The 16,296-nt window shown below is 40.5% G+C and overlaps 1 protein-coding gene across 5 annotated transcripts in view; it reads left to right on the top strand.

Annotated features, from left to right (window-relative positions):
• The window catches only part of WDPCP (WD repeat containing planar cell polarity effector), a 255,323-nt gene that overhangs the window by 115,908 nt on the left and 123,119 nt on the right, over nucleotides 1-16,296 (top strand). For all 5 annotated transcript variants that reach the window (XR_009762090.1, XM_061622284.1, XM_061622283.1 and 2 more), the window contains 2 exons: nucleotides 5,986-6,174; nucleotides 14,251-14,374. Coding sequence is in view for 4 of the 5 variants with exons in the window: in XM_061622284.1 (XP_061478268.1) it covers nucleotides 5,986-6,174; nucleotides 14,251-14,374 (313 nt within the window). In the remaining variant the exon portion in view is untranslated. The remainder of the gene's footprint in view (nucleotides 1-5,985; nucleotides 6,175-14,250; nucleotides 14,375-16,296) is intronic.

The following is a 16,296-nucleotide window of genomic DNA, read 5'->3' on the forward strand; positions in this document are numbered from 1 at the left end:
ATTTGTGTTCTTTCTGAGACAAACGGGCTGTCAGCACATGGATTTAGAGCCCTTTCTGCTAATTGCCAGCTCGTAAACTTAATTGAACTGTCTCCCTGGGTACCATCCCTAAATCAATTAGGCAGTGAGGTGGCTGTTGCCTCTCATACCAAAGTAGGTCACTTGGAAACGTACCACCCAAGAGAAGTCAAGAACCCAAGTGGGAAGATGTTGACCTCCATGGTTGGAAGTTATCACATTGTATAGATTTCCATCAAATCAGTACTGTGCTTGAGATATGGTTGCCCCAGCCTCACCTTGTTCATTAGGTAAAATACAATGAATGTGAAAATAAATTCTAAAATATCTCTAGAATAGTGTTTGGATTTTTTCTCTCTTGACCTTTTACACATAGTTTAATAGCCTTTGTTGCTAAAACCAAACATAACTCTGCATCTAACATATTTTGTTGGTTCTAATAAAACATACTAGGTTCCTTAATAAGCAATTCATTCTTTTAGTGCTGTCCTCATTTTATACATGCTGTGGAATGTACTACACTTTCGGAAATATTTTGTGCATACCACAACATGTAGCATGATAGGAAATGATAAAATTATGCATGGCATGGAGAATGTGGGTAGAGAAACATTTTTCTCCCACTCTCATAACACTAGAACTTGTGGACATCCAGTGAAGCTAAAGTGTGAAGATTCAGGACAGACAAAAGAAAGTAATTCTTCACACAGTGCAGAGTTAAACTATGGAATTCACTTCCACAAGACGGATGGCCCCCAACTTGGATGGCTTTCAAAGAGGATTAGACAAATTCATGGAGAATAAAACTATCAGTGGCTGCTAGTCATGATGCTCTTCCTCTACAGTCAGAGGCAGTATGCTTCTGGATGCCAGTTGTTGGAAATCACAGGAAGTACTCTTTTGCTCATGCCCTGCTTGTGGACTTCCCATGAGCACCTGGTTGGCCACTCAGAGAACAGGATGCTGAACTAGACAGGCCATTGGCCTGATCCAGCAGGCTCTTCTTGTGTTCTTATGTGAAGACAGCAGTTGCATCGACAGGCATACCTTATGGTAAAGCACATTGCTGAGTTGAGAATTTTCATGTAAGCATATTTTACATTTAACTGTAATGTACTTCATTTATATCAGAAACCAGAGTATGAACTATATAAGATTGAATGGATTGCATTTACATAGTGCCTTTCTGCCAAGGCACCCAAATGTTCAATTTAAAATACTAAAAAAAAAATAAGGAGCAAAATTATCTTTGGGAAGTGATGGCATGAGCTCTCTGACCTTGACAACTTTCTTCAGGGCACGCAGGTCTTCAAGGAGTTGCCTGGGAAGCTGGGAGAGAGGCTGCCCTAACTGTTCTTTTAGGCTTTGATGGTTTCCTCGGGAGCTTAATGGCACAAGCTCTTTTCCGTTCATGTACACTAGCGTTTAGAATAGGTCTTGAAGCATCACAGGTTCCAGTCTTGGACAAACTGCAATCCTGTCCACACTTACCTGGAATTGAACCTTATTGAACATGGTTGGTATTGATTCTGAGTAAATATGCACAGGATTGCACTACATGTACAATTTCCTGTTAACTTGCAATAGTAATAAAAGATTCAGATCCCTCTAATCCTCCCCAGTGTGAACCTGTACACAGTTTTATTAGAATCATGTCTTCTCCTGGATAAACATTATAAAGCAGCTTTTGCCAAATTGTGCTGTCTTGGGGCTGATGGCACATGTAGGCCAGAACATCTGAAGGGCACCACGTTGGTTAAGGTTGGTATAAAGTAAACAGTGAAATAGAAGTTGCATAAATATCTTGAGTGAGAGAACAGTTTTTGTGCCCTCTTTGAACAACTGTAGGCAGGTTCCAGCTTTTCCATGGCCACTGCTCCCTTGCATTTTGTGTGCCCTGAAAACTATGATCTTGAATTATACTTTTAGAGTATTTTACTACCATATGGACTTTTCTTTTACAAGGACTGTGCAATATTTTATTTATTTCATTTGTGAATCACTTCCAGTGAGGTATCCCAAAGCGGTTTACAATGTAATGACGTGATATGTTACCTATATAAGAACAGTTAAAACAATTGCATATATATGAAAAACATTTTTCCAATAAATAAATAACTGTAAAAACAGTTTAAAACAACAGCACATACACAAAATCAATTCAATTCCAAGACAGATGCCTATTGGGATAAAGATTTTAGAAGGCTTGTTGAAAGAAAAATGTCTTTAGCCTGTGCTGAAAAGACAATAGAGAAGACAACGTTCTGATATGCAGTGGGAGGGACTTCCAAAGGGTAGGTGCTGCCACCCAATTTCAATGTCATGCAGAACAGACCTCCTGGATAGCATGATGTCTGCAGAATGCCCTCTCTTGCATCACACATTAATAGATTGGATGTTTAGAGGATGAGGCAATCTTTTAGGTAGTCCTAGTCCCAAGCTATATATAAGGCTTTGAATACCAGCACCTTGAACCTAGCCCAGTGGTTAATTGGCAGCCAGTGCAATTCTTTCAGCAGTGCTATAATATGATGGTAATATTTCGCCCCAGTGAGCAGTCAAGCAGCACTACCTGGAGCTTCCAGGTGAGCCTCAAGGGCAGCCCCACATAGAGCACATTGCAGTTATCCAGTCTAGAGGTTTCCAGCACGTGGACGACAGTGGTTGGGCTATCCCACTTACTGAAGTTGGTGAAAGGCACTTCTAACCACTGAGGTCACCTGGGCCTCTAGTGACAGAGGTGGGTCCAGGACCACCCCCAGACTGTGAACCTGCTCCTTCAGAGGGAGTAGGACCCCATCCAAAGCTGTCAGTTTGACCAATTATCCAAACTCAGGAACTGCCCACTCACAGCACGTTGTTGTTATTGTTAATTGCCCACTGTGCATCAACAGGCCCCAGGGCAGGTTATAAAATTTAAAATACAGTATTAAAAAGAACTGAAACACATTTCAGTCACAGGAATAGGGTGGATTCTGAAAACATACATCTCAGGAGCCAAAGGCCAGGGTAAAGAGGTGTGTCTTTAGCATTCATTGAAATCTTGCAAAGATTCAGTTTATTGACCCTCAGTCCACCGCTGAGTCCAGGCACTGGTCCAGGGCTTGCATGGCCTCTCCTAGTTCAGATGATACCCAGATAACCAGCTTCATTTATCTGTATCATCAGCATACTGATGACACCTTGCCCCCAATCTCCTAATGATCATTTCCCAACAGCTTCATGTAGATGTTAAATAGCATTGGGAATATTATAATAACCCGTGGCACTCAACAGCACATCTGCAAGGAGGCCAAGAGATGATCACCCAGAGCTATGCTCAGAAACAGACCCTGGAGATAGGACCAGAACCACTGTGAAATACCCATCTCACAGAGTCAGTTCAGGAAGATGCCATGGTCAGCACTATCAAAAGCTGCTGAGAGATCAAATAAGAATAAAAGGGTTGCACTCCCCCTGTCCTCTCAATAAAGGCCATCCATCAGGGTGACCAAGAATGATTCAGTCCCATAATCGGGTCTGAACCCCAATTGGAACGGGTCAGGATAATATAGCATACAAGGCTAGTAGGTAATCTAGCCCTGCTTTGAAAATGAATCCTTAAAAACAAAACAAATAAGTTAATATTTCTAATACCAAAAGTGCTTGACTGCTCTCACATGTCGGGTCACTATGTTTAGTTTATTTGAGTAGAGAAAACAAATGGGTATTGATTTGACATACAGCTTTTGGGTCACTTTAACATGTCCTCGCAGGTAAGTGAACCTTTCAGTTCAGAGGCCTATTCCCAAGATGTTGCACATTCCTGAAGTTTAGTATTATTTCCAGTCCTTTCGGCTACACTACTGCAGCTACCACAGCACTGAAACCCTTCCTTGAGCCTTTTACTCTCACATGACTTGCATTTGGTCTACTGCAGCGAGCTCCATGTGAGGCTACTCTTGAAGGCAGTCTGGAAGCTGCAGCAAAATGCAGCTGCCACACCATTGAGTGGGACTGCAAGATGAGACCCTGTGTCACTGGTCCTGAAAGCATTGTGCAGGCTGCCTGTGAGCTTTTGGGTCCAATTCAAGGTGTTGGTACTAGTGTACAAAACCCTAAACAGCTTGGGACCAAGCACTTAAAATTTTGCCTTCCCAATAGCGACCAGCATGGCAGGGGAGGCCTTGTTGGTGGTGCCACTGATGGGCACGGTCTGGGAAGTGCAATGCACAGCAGGTCCTTCTCCATGGTAGCGACCTGATTATGGAACTTACTCCCTGGTGAAGCGTTTGTTCTTTGATACCATCATTTAGAAGTAGTCTGAAAGCATTCCTGTTTACCTAAGATTTTAGTACTGGATGGTATGTTTAGCAGCTTGGAAATTGTTATGTATCTACTGAAAATCTATGGGATTTTAATTTTTATAAAGCTTTTAATTGTGCTATTAATAATGTAGGGCTGCTTTGTGCTGTTAATGATGTTGTAGGGCTGCTTTGGGTGGAAGGGTGAGATAAAAAAATTAATAATGCCAGCACTGGATTTGGATTGGTCCAATAAGCCCAAAAAGACTTAGAATAAAGGGGCTGTTCTTGGTATATCCTTCTATGGTACTGTAGTGTTATATCTGAGGCAGGAAGCATCCAATAGTTGAGCTGCAATATGGTCTATTGCTGAACACATTGGGTTGGGGAGCACATTTTCCTATGGTAAAGCTCCATATTTTGTAGCCTTGTGTCAGCAGCAAAATCTTTATGCCTTATTTGTCCTATGTGATATGAAAGCCAATGACTGGATCATATTGGGCTATCATTGTGCAGATATTCAGCACTTGCAGTATGCAGCTACAATCTGTAAACTTTGCTAAGGTTAAAAGGATCTAGAGATTAGTGCTATCTATATAAAAATTAGCTGTAGAAACCTTTATGCTTAAAACCTTTTCTACATTCCTTAATGTAATGAGGAAACAGGGTTGTATCAAGTGGTAGCTTTGCACTGGCAGGGAACACTTCTGCTTGTGCAAGGCACCCAGTTTTGCCGGTCTCCCTTACCTGTTGGAGCCCTTCATGTTATACCCCATACAATTCCAGCCCTCAGCTTTTCAGGGAGCACGCGGGTGGCAACGGACAGGAGGATGCAGCAGACAAGAGAGCTCCCCTTGTTTTCCCTTTAAAAAATCCTTTGCCCAGAGATTCTGTACTTCACTATAGAGGAATGAGTTAGACATATCCCTGGCATCTACCCACTCACCCTTAAGTACCCAACTTAGTGTTTTTCCTCAGTCCAATCTGAGAGGAACCCAAGAAGAGATGGTTCCAGTTCATACCTCTTTGACTGCCTTGTTTGGTTGTTAGCAAGTGTTCATGGCTAGTTCCCCTTTGTGTACATGAATCTCAGGTGTTTCAGGAGAGCTGGCTTCCACCTGATTGGATAATTCACTTTTCTCCCCATCAGTCACTCCTGTTCCCTGAATTTCCCAAGATAAAATTAATTAGATTTCCCTAAATACTTTGTGTTCTTCTTGTCTACTTTCTGTGGAAGAAAATGCAGTTTTCTTATTTCTCCCACTCCCTTTTATTGATCTTTAAATAAACCTTTATTGTTTGAATCCTGGGGTTTGACTAAGTATTTTGTGTTCATCAGATCTATCTCACCCACTAGGAGTGAGTGTCTAGCTATTTTGTGCCTTTACTTTTAAGGTAAAGATGAAGAACAGGATCAGGGCAGGTGTGGCAGGGACTAGTTTTCTAAGCATTAAATTCCTATTCTGAGGCATTCTCATAGGTCTGAAATGTCTCCTGATCTTGTAAGGAGAATGAGAGCAAATGCCTTTTTGTCACAGAAGGACAGATGAAAACCAATTGTCCTGTCTTGTCAGAGCAGAAGTGCTTCATACTAGCACAAGGTCACCAATGGATACAACCTTTAATGTTCAACTTTGTTGACAAGCAGTGACTTTATCCACAGATGTGTTGTGTCCTTTGACAGGTGTTATCCCAAGAGGCCAGCTTGGACTTGTGGAAATCATCCAGGAGTATATTCATCAGGATGAGATATATGAGGCAATTAATATCCTGAATGGTATGAACTGGAACACAATGAGTCATCAATGCTATAGAAGCCTAAGTGCCATAGTAAACTATCTTCTTAGACAAAAGCTGACTCCTACAAGAGAAGGTACCCTTGTCTACATTTCATAAATATGTATAGTTTTAAGTTAATAGCTGAATCATGATGATAACAAACGTTGAACAAATGACTTTGATGAGAACATCTGTTATGAACAGTTATATTTGTGCTAAAGTCAAGTGATGGTATGCAAATAGAATATTTTCAATATATCAGTTTAGTCTTGTTTTAAGGAAGATGGATACTATCATTTAAACTGAAATAGTAGTTGAAGTGTTTCATTCTATTTAGCAATGTTAGCAGCGCATATGTATGAACAATATCTAGCTTCCTCTTAGTGAATGAAAAAACCCTCAATTCAGGGTGACTCTTTTTGTTACGAGAACTGTTAATAATTTGGATTTGTTCAGTGGTGATTGGTTAAGGACATGCAACATCAATCTGCTATACATGTTTCCTGTTGTATGCTCTCAGTCTTATTTCCTTCTCTTACTGTATCTCCACTGTTGTCTACGTCTGAAACCTCCCGACATTAACAGATCAATTCTCTGCTGCATCCTGGGGGGATGGTTCTCCAATGAATAGCTGTGTGTGTTAGAACTGTGCTATTCCCAGGATTTAGAGAGGGGGGAAATTAAGCAGGAAAGCTTCATGCTATGTCTCAGCATGGAGGTGTAGCTGGGCACCAAGCTCATCTTTTGTGGGAAGAAGGGTGCATGCTAGAGGATATGGTGAACAGCAGATCTTAGAAAAATTACTTGTTGCCCTAACCTGCCCCAGGCCATTAGGCTGAGGCAGGCCATGCCTACACTGCAGTGTGAGAGGCAGCGCTGATTACCATAATGGTTCCAATAGACAAGGTCAATATCTCCTCTTGGAAAACTTCTGAAAGTTCACAGTAGGAAAGTGGGAGATGCAGGGGGAGGCTTTTCCTGTTTTAAAATAGGTGTATTATAAATAGATGTCTTGGAACCTGGCTAATGCTGATTTACAACAGACAAGTGTTTTATGCCATCCAGGATTTATTCTAAATGAGTCAACTAATCTGTCATGGTAATTTGTTTTCTTCTTTATTAGAAGAAACCAGAGAGCCCTTTTATTTGTAATGATGTGACCGTTGTCTTTGACAACTTCATTTCTGCCATCAACATCAAGCTGAGCTATCTAATGAATCTGTAACTGTGCTAGAACTCACTCATATTCCATGTGGCTGTAACATTTTAGAAGTGCAAAACATGCTGTAAGGAAAACAGCAAGAGTGTGGCTTTTTTTTTTTTTTTTTTGCTTTAGCCTACTGTATTAAATTTTAATCGAAATTGATGCTTTTGAAGGAAAACACTTTGAAAGTTCAGCTTATCTCACTGTCTAGATTTAAGATATTGCAAAACCTCCTTTATTAACAGGTTTCCTATGTTAACAGCACTGGACTATTAGAGCTTATAAAATCTTATAAAATAAAATGTACTTATGCTTAGAACTAAAGGATAATTATCGCTAAATACAGAAAAGGTTGGTTCAAATAGACATTTATGGCAGCAAATCGGAGATATTTTTTTCTACAGGTCAAACACCTTTAAAGCACTTGAAAAACTTTGATTAACTAAAATTCAGTGTGCCCATCTGCCTTGAAAGGAATCAAATCAAACTGTATCTTCAGTTAAGAGAGGAAATTATATCAATTATACCTTACATATAACTATTATTTTCATGAATCTAAGATTTGTTAAATCAGCATCAACTGCTATACAGTTATAGGGACATAAAGGATGCTTCTAGATCATTGTTCTTCAACCTTGGATCCCCAAATGTTGTTGGACTGCAACTCTCATAGCTGGCTGGGGTTGGTGGGAGTTGTAGTCTGAAAACGTCTGGGGACCCAAGGTTGAAGAATACTATTTTAGATGACAATATTGTTTTGTTTTGTTTTAGAGCTTATCTAGCTGTAACCTGTATCTGTGTCATTTGCACATTATTGTCATGAGCCCCTGGAACATTTCTGGAGTGACAAAGAAGAAGAGAAAGATACAGGATAGGACCCAGGGGAGGGTCCTAGTGCTTTGCAACATGAAGGTGTTGAAACAGAAGGCTTCAGCACTTTTAACAGTGACAACTCCCCCCCCCAGCTCCGGTTACAATGTCACCTACCAGCAGGACAATTGGGTGTCTTTGCTGCCTCTGGCACAATTTGCCTATAACAATTCAGTGCACAAGAGGCTACTGTAAGGACAGAATATGGAGAAACCAATTGGTTCCCAATCAGAAAGGGTGTGAGACGGGTGTATTTTCTCACCCTGTTTATTTAATCTATATGCAGAACATATCATATGGAAAGCGGTATTAGACCAAGATGGAGGTGTGAAAATTGGATGGAGAAATATCAGTAATTTAAGATATGCAGACCATATCATACTACTAGCAGAAACCAATAATGATTTGAAACGAATACTGTTGAAAGTTAGAGAAAAATGCAAAAGCAGGACTACAGCTGAACGTCAAGAAGACTAAAGTAATGACAACAGAAGATTTATGTAACTTTACAGTTGACAACGAGGACATTGAACTTGTCAAGGATTATCAATACCTCGGCACAGTCATTAACCAAAATGGAGACAATAGTCAAGAAATCAGGAGTGGTGAGGGCAGCTATGAGAGAACTAGAAAAGGTCTTCAAATGCAAAGATGTATCACTGAACACCAAAGTCAGGATCATTCAGACCATGGTATTCCTGAACTCTATGTATGGATGTGAAAGTTGGATAGTGAAAAAAGTAGATAAGAGAAAGATCAAATGTGGTGTTGGAGGAAAGCTTTGCAGATGCCACGGACTGCAAAAAAGACCAATAACTAGAGAACTAGAAAAGGTCTTCAAATGCATCACTGAACACCAAAGTCAGGATCATTCATACCATAGTATTCCCAATCCCTATGGATGGATGTGAAAGTTGGACAGTGAAAAAGCGGGTAAGAGAAAAATCAACTCCTTTGAAATGTGGTGTTGGAGGAGAGCTTTGTGCATACCATGGATCGCGAAAAAAACAAATAATTGGTTGTTAGAACAAATTAAACCAGAACTATCACTAGAAGCTAAAATAATGAAAAAGAGGTTATACTTTGGACACATAATGAGAAGACATGATTCACTAGAAAAGACAATAATGCTGGGAAAAACAGAAGGGAGTAGAAAAAGAGGAAGGCCAAAGAAGAGATGGATTGATTCCATAAAGGAAGCCACAGACCTGAACTTACAAGATCTGAACAAGGTGGTTTATAACAGATGCTGTTGGAAGTTGCTGATTCACAGGTTTGTCATAAGTCGTAATTGACTTAAAGGCACATAACAACAAGCACTCCTCCACCCAACAGTCTCCTTTCTTTGCCAGCTATAGCTATCATCCACGCTTCTTTCAGAATCCCACCTCTATGCTGGCCATTCCTGCAGCTACTGAATATGTTCAAGAGTTACAAGATGTGCAACAAATACTATGGGAACAATTTGAGAGAACCAAAGCTGCCTACAAGTGGGTAGCTGATCGACATTGGCAACCAGATCCAGAAATCTAGGTGGGAGATTGAGTATCACTCTTAACATGCTACCTGCCAACTTCTACCCTGTGCCACATATTAGAAGCAGGACAAGTGGGGCCATTTGAAGTATAATTCAAAGTGCTAGTTTTGACTTATAAAGCCTTACACGGTGCGGGACCACAGTACCTGGCGGAACGCCTCTGCCGATACGAACCTACCCGCTCACTACGTTCAACATCAAAGGCCCTCCTCCGAGTTCCGACCCACAGAGAGGCTCGGAGGGTTGCAACGAGATCTAGGGCCTTTTCAGTGGTGGCCCCGGAATTATGGAACAGTGTTCCCGACGAGGTGCGCCTGGCGCCCACTCTTTTATCTTTCCGGTGCCAGGTCAAAACTTTTTTATTCTCCCAGGCATTTTAATATTCTTAATATTTTTAATACTTGAACTTATTTTAACATATTTCACTTGTAGCTAATAATGTTTTAGGATGTTGAATGTTTGAAATGTATGTTTTGATGTTTTTATTGTGATTTTATTGTACTTTATAGTTGTAATAACTTTATGCTGTGCACCGCCCAGAGAGCCTTCGGGCTTTGGGCGGTATAAAAATTGAACAAAATAAATAAAAATAAATAAATAAGCACAGATCAACTCATTGGGCTTTTGACAACATTTGCCTGCCTCCATGCGAATTCACTCAGTATTCCAATGTTCACTACTGACTCTAGAGGAAGAAGCTCACCCCTATCTGGAGTCTGAAACTCCTCCTGCAGCATTATCTATTGACAGACAAGGAGAGTATGAGGTTGAACAGATCCTTGATTCTTGATGCAGCAGGGGGAAGCTTCAGTATGTGATCCATTGGAAAGGCTTTGGACCAGATTAACATTCCTGGGAAGCAGCTCCTGACATCCGCACTACGAATTTGGTGAGGTATTTCTATGGACACTATCCAGATAAACCTAAACCCCAGGACTGGGGAACGACTTGCACAGGAGGGGGAATGATGTCATAAGTCCCATGGAACATTCCTGGGGTGATGAAGAAGAAGAGGAAGATACAAGATGGAACCTAGGGGAGGGGTCCAAGTGCTTTGCAACAAGAAAGTGTTGAAACAGAAGGCTTCAGCACTTTTGACAGTGACAGCTCCTCCCCTTTAGCTCCAGTAACAACAGATGAAATGCTGGCTGATCAAGAGCCAGCCTCTTCTCTTTTCCTCCACCCCCCTCTTTGCCATAGCTGCCATGTACACCTTCTCAAGAGGAGGAGGATCTCAACCTGAGCCATCATTGCCCCAAACACAGAAAACTGCACCAGCAGGCTCAGCTGTTCCCCACTTTTCCCACTAGGAGGAACGCTTGTGTGCGCTCAAATTTCTGTTTTGTGACACCTTCCTCATGCAAGAAAAAAGAGCCTGCCCGAACCTACTTAAGGGTTGTAAGGGGGGTGTCTAATTGCTGCAACAATGTCTTACCTTTGAGTAGTCATGACCAGCTATGCGCACAGATTCAGAACCTTGTTTGACCTGTAAGCTGATCCATGAAGTGCTCTAAACTGAAGTTTTTCATTAAACATACTGGAGAAAAATACACCAGTGGGTCTGAGTCTGATTCCAAAAGGCTTGGCCAGGACAATTATGTGATATTTGTTGGGTTCTCCAGTGGCTGGTAGACCAGTTAGAGATGTAGTAATTTAGCTAATTTTCCTTGCTCTGTGCTGCATGGGTGTGATTTTCTCCGAGAGAAACCGAGCTTTTACCTTGCTTTAAATTACTCAGACTTAAACTTGGTTTCAAAATAACAAAATACTACTTTATTAATACAAATACGTACTAGATAGGAAAAGTGCTACTTCTATCTAGCCAACATTTCACCCAAGCTAGAGGAGAGGAGACAAAGAGAACATGGATCCTTCTCCTCCAGTGGCCAGCAGAGAAGAAACAGGAAGATGAGTCAGGGGTGTGAATAGCTCCCTGAGACATATCAGTTTATAGGGAACAAAGACAGACAGAAAAGATGAGCACAGATCAGTGGCAGCCTCACCAGCTACAAGGACTATATCTATACATCCCACCCCATGCAAAGAGGATCAGATGGAAGTTGCCGTTGTCACACTTCTGATAATCTAGACATTCTATCTCAGTTGTATGTACATGTGGTGTTGAAAAAACTGTATGTTATCATCTGATAAAGATGGCACACATATGCACATGCAGCCAGCATGGCCCCTTTATCAATTCCTCCTCTTTGTTCTATGCTGATTGATGGAAAGAAGACTTCCATATAGATAACAGTATGGGAGGGCCAGGAAAATGACTTTTCTGAGACATATGTGGGGAGAGGGCTCCTTGATGAAACTGACAATGTGGAGGGAAGAAAGACATGTCAGTTTCACTGATATCTGGAGCCACCCAACTCCCTTCACTTCACCTTAGTCTGAAAGAAGCTATCCAGACAATGCATGATGCCACAGCTGTTGAAGTCTGCTTCTGGCAGGGACTCCCATCACTCTTCCTGTTATGTAGACAGAGTGAAGGCAGTGGCTGTGATCCACTTAAAAGGCTGGGAGCAAGGAGCCAGAGATTCATCTCATTCCAGAGTAGTGCAATGAGATCTTAAGGCAATGTCCTTTGCCACCTGTTGTCTCCATGAGGAAGCTGACAGATCCTGCCTGCAGATGACAGAGCAGCACAAGTACTACATACTAGTGAGTCAACTGTAGGATAGGCTAAACTTTGAGAGCAAAGCTGGCAAAAACACACACAAAACGCTTCAAGCTGCCCAGTGCCCTTTAAGGAAAAGACATTCTAAAGCTTTCCATTGCAATGGTAGCTGGAGACACTTGATTGTCCCACCCTATTCCCCTGCCTCCTCCATTAGTGCTGCTCTTAGAAGGGGAGGAATAGTTTTTTGTGTATTTTCTTCAAAGTTTTTTTTTTCTTGAAAAGGACATCTGAGCACACCAGTACTGGTGCACATCGTATTCTTAATTTTTTTTTAAAAAAAATGTGGCAAACCTGTAAAAGCTTTCCCAAACATACATTGTTACATTGCACAGCAAGGGAGAGAGCAGTAAAAAAAACAACGATGGGCAGAAAGGCAGGGTCACATAAGTCACCAACCATGCCTCTGCACCAGGCGAGACAATAACCCTACTGTCAGTTCACTTCTAAAAGCTCTGGGCTGCTATTGCTAGTGATGGGAGGTCTAGCAATCTAACATGGGACAGTGAGGAAAACGTAAGCATGCAATGTTTTGGGACTAATAATCTCAAGAGCATGCAATGTTTTGGGAATAATAATCTCAAGAGTAAATAAATGTGCAAATGATAGAATTACAGTAGAAAAGTCTAGTGTACAAGGATCTCAAGATGGCATTACAGATGCAAGTGTTTATGATCAGATGTTCACAATCTCATTCATCCCAGCAAATCTTATAAGGTTATCCTTATTTAACCTAAACATACTTTTGCCTATATCTTTAAAGGATTTAACCCCAGAGACTGTGACTTGAAGGACAGTCCTATGTGTGCAATAGAAGCATCCACCCTTCCACAGAAAGATGGACTATAAATAAATAAATATGTACTCAAAGTTTTATTTGTTAAAATGAGTTACAGGCCATTTCCCATCCAAGGATCCTGAAGCAGTTTGCAGAATAAAATTCCAGTATTAAATGTTAAAAACTGCTAAAATCAAATAAGTATTAAAAGTTGCAAACACTCTAAATGAAATAAAATACCAAAGATGATCAGTGTGAGGGATATACACAATATATATGGGTAAATAATCTATTCATGGAAAGCTTGAGCAAACATGCGTTTTTAATTCTGGGTAAAGCAGTCCTGTCTTCCATGGCCTGCAGCTATGTGCAATGAGGACTTTGGTCTACAGCTGTGATATAAAAACTCAAAATATTTCTGAACAAGAAACACAAACATAACTTTAAAAAATGCTACTAAGAAGAAATTGCTGCTGGTCAGGAAGTACTTAAAGCAGAACTACTTTGGAAAGAAACAATTATATACTCTCATGACAGTATTAAGATAGTGTTCTTTTGGGAGCTATGGTGCATACTTGAATAATTCTGAAGGCAGAAAAGCATTCCAGCTGCTGTCAATCCTCCTTGTAGAGATGGTGAAATATATGTTGAGACAAATTCCATTCCCCTAGGGGCCATCACAGGAAAAGCTTTTCACCTATGGCACAATGAAAAAGCTAAAACAAGCCAAGATTATTATTCTGTCTTGGTATGAAGGACAAAACAGTAAACTGAGACTTGATATTTACTAGGAAGACTTTTATTCATATATTATCGTGCCGATGAGTCATTCCTGTCACATAAAAATAATTAGAGAACAGTTTGTTATAATCTTTTGACAGCTTTTGTTGTTGTTCTGAATCATCACTGATCCTGCCTCAATTGCTTTATACATAGGTTTCTTTTTGTACTAGCTGTCACATTTTTACTTCATCTTTCTGGCAATAAGTTCACATTTTGTCGTGTGTTTGAAAAACCTGACCGACTGCAAACAGGAGCAATTTCTTGTAAGTGACGCAGTTCCACTTGTTTCACTTCTGCTGTGTTTGAACTCCACAGCACAGCTGGAGGCAAGCCTTGGAACTTTCTATGTACCATCAAGGCCTCTCTCTGAGACAACTGTGTTGGAATACAGGGACCAGATCAGCAGATATGCAAGAAGGTTCTTCCACCATCTGCTCAGGTGAATGACAGCTTTGACTTTTATTAACTTCAAATTAATTGCACATTTCAATATGGTTACACTTTTAATGTGGTTAACACGTTTTCTTAAAGGACCACCTTTGGGGAAAAATGCATTCATTGTCATTTTTTTTTGTTTAGCTAGACCTGTCTTCTTTTCAAGACATGTATTGTAGATAAGGTGTTTCTTTCATTGTTCTGTTATAATCTGATTTTTAAAGTGAGTCTTTCATTCCTCAGTTTTATAGAGAATTGAGTGATTCTGTGGGTATGCTCTTTATTTACACTAACAATTAGAACTGCTAGGGGGAATGGGCCAAGGGGGAGAAATGAGTTTAATTGATATTAAAAATGTAAATTAATGTGGGGCCTAATGCCATTTTTGACACTGAACTAGTAAAATTGGTCTATTTTATTCCTCTCTCTTTAAGTAGAAATAGCTTGTGTGTTATAACTTCAATCCTATTGCTATTTCCATATGAGACAAACTGTCTAAAGAAAGCAAATATACACTAAAATAAATTTAAATGTTTCTCAGAATTATCTTAGATGTCTTAAATTATACAGGTTTAATTGTATAATTGATGTAATCCAGTGGCAGTTGTGCCCACTAGACATGGTTGGGCTGCTAGGATGTCATGGGGGCATGGCCAATTTCTGGTTTTCTCTCCATCCTCCTCCCTTGCAAACGTACGGTGGACACTTATCATCATCATCATAAAATTTATTGTTCTAGCCATTGGCCTTGACAACATTAAAAAGGTGTATACAGTAGAATAAGAGTAGATAATACAATAATAAAATCAAAATACAATATGATTTTGTAAAACTTTTGGTGCAATACATTAAAATCCAATTTAAGCTTAGATTAACTGAGTACGCTCTTAAAACTCTCGCACATGACGTGCTTCACTGGCTAGTCAGGCTTCTGTGCACCGCTAGCATGACTTTGTCAAGTAGAAGCAGCCAAGCTGTGTCTCCCAGTTTAGGACCCCTCAAACAATCCCCATGTTGTGTTATTGTTAATCCCCACAAAGAAAAGGTTTCATTTTGCCATCTCTTCTTCAATTTGTGTATGCTACGTAATACACTATAAAAATCAAGGTGCGCCTGTAATTCCAAAAATTAAAAACAACAGTGCATTCAGACAAACGAACTCTTTATTTCGTAAGTGTGCAAAAATTAACACAGGGATGCGTTTGAGAAACAGCATTCCCTAAAGTGACTTGTGGCGAACTCTTTCTGATAAATCGTAATTCAACACATAAACTTTATACACAGTTTAACAGAAAATGAGCTGGTCATAACAAACACAAACCTCCAAATAATACTGGTTTTCCTCAACACCGTATTACTACATGGACACCAAGAAATGCAAGGGTGGACATACGTATCAGTCGTCTCCAAGGGTGTATAACACCAAAAGGGTTGCGTGGCTAATCACAACCAGAGAATATATGGATGGTAACTGCAAAGTTCTGGTGTTCCAGGAATCCCTGTAATTTCTGGTTTACAGCAGCCGGGCGTGCCACTGGTTCCGCAATGCAACAGTTAAAGCATTGGGCAGTTGGGATGGTTGGCGTGTGGGGATGAAAAGTGGTTGGCATGACACCGACCCTTTGAATTCCAGTAAGTGTTGGTGCTCCTACAACTGTCATTGGAGAAACCACACTGTGGAATTCTCCCAACCTCCCATTAAACTTTGACATATGCATAACACCACTTGGAAACAGCTCACGCCAATGAAGAGGTCGACCGCATCTTTATGACTTGTGCAGGGGAAAGGTAGAATTCCACCCTGTGGTTTCTCCAGTGACACAGTTGTAGGAACACCAGCACTTACCAGAATTGAACAGGTTGGTGTCATACTCTATGTGAAGGCACTGAGAGCAGCAAAGAAGCAATACTTTGCTGTCTCTATTC

This window comes from Rhineura floridana, chromosome 4 (genome assembly GCF_030035675.1).
Source record: "Rhineura floridana isolate rRhiFlo1 chromosome 4, rRhiFlo1.hap2, whole genome shotgun sequence".
Taxonomy (NCBI): Eukaryota; Metazoa; Chordata; class Lepidosauria; order Squamata; family Rhineuridae; genus Rhineura; species Rhineura floridana.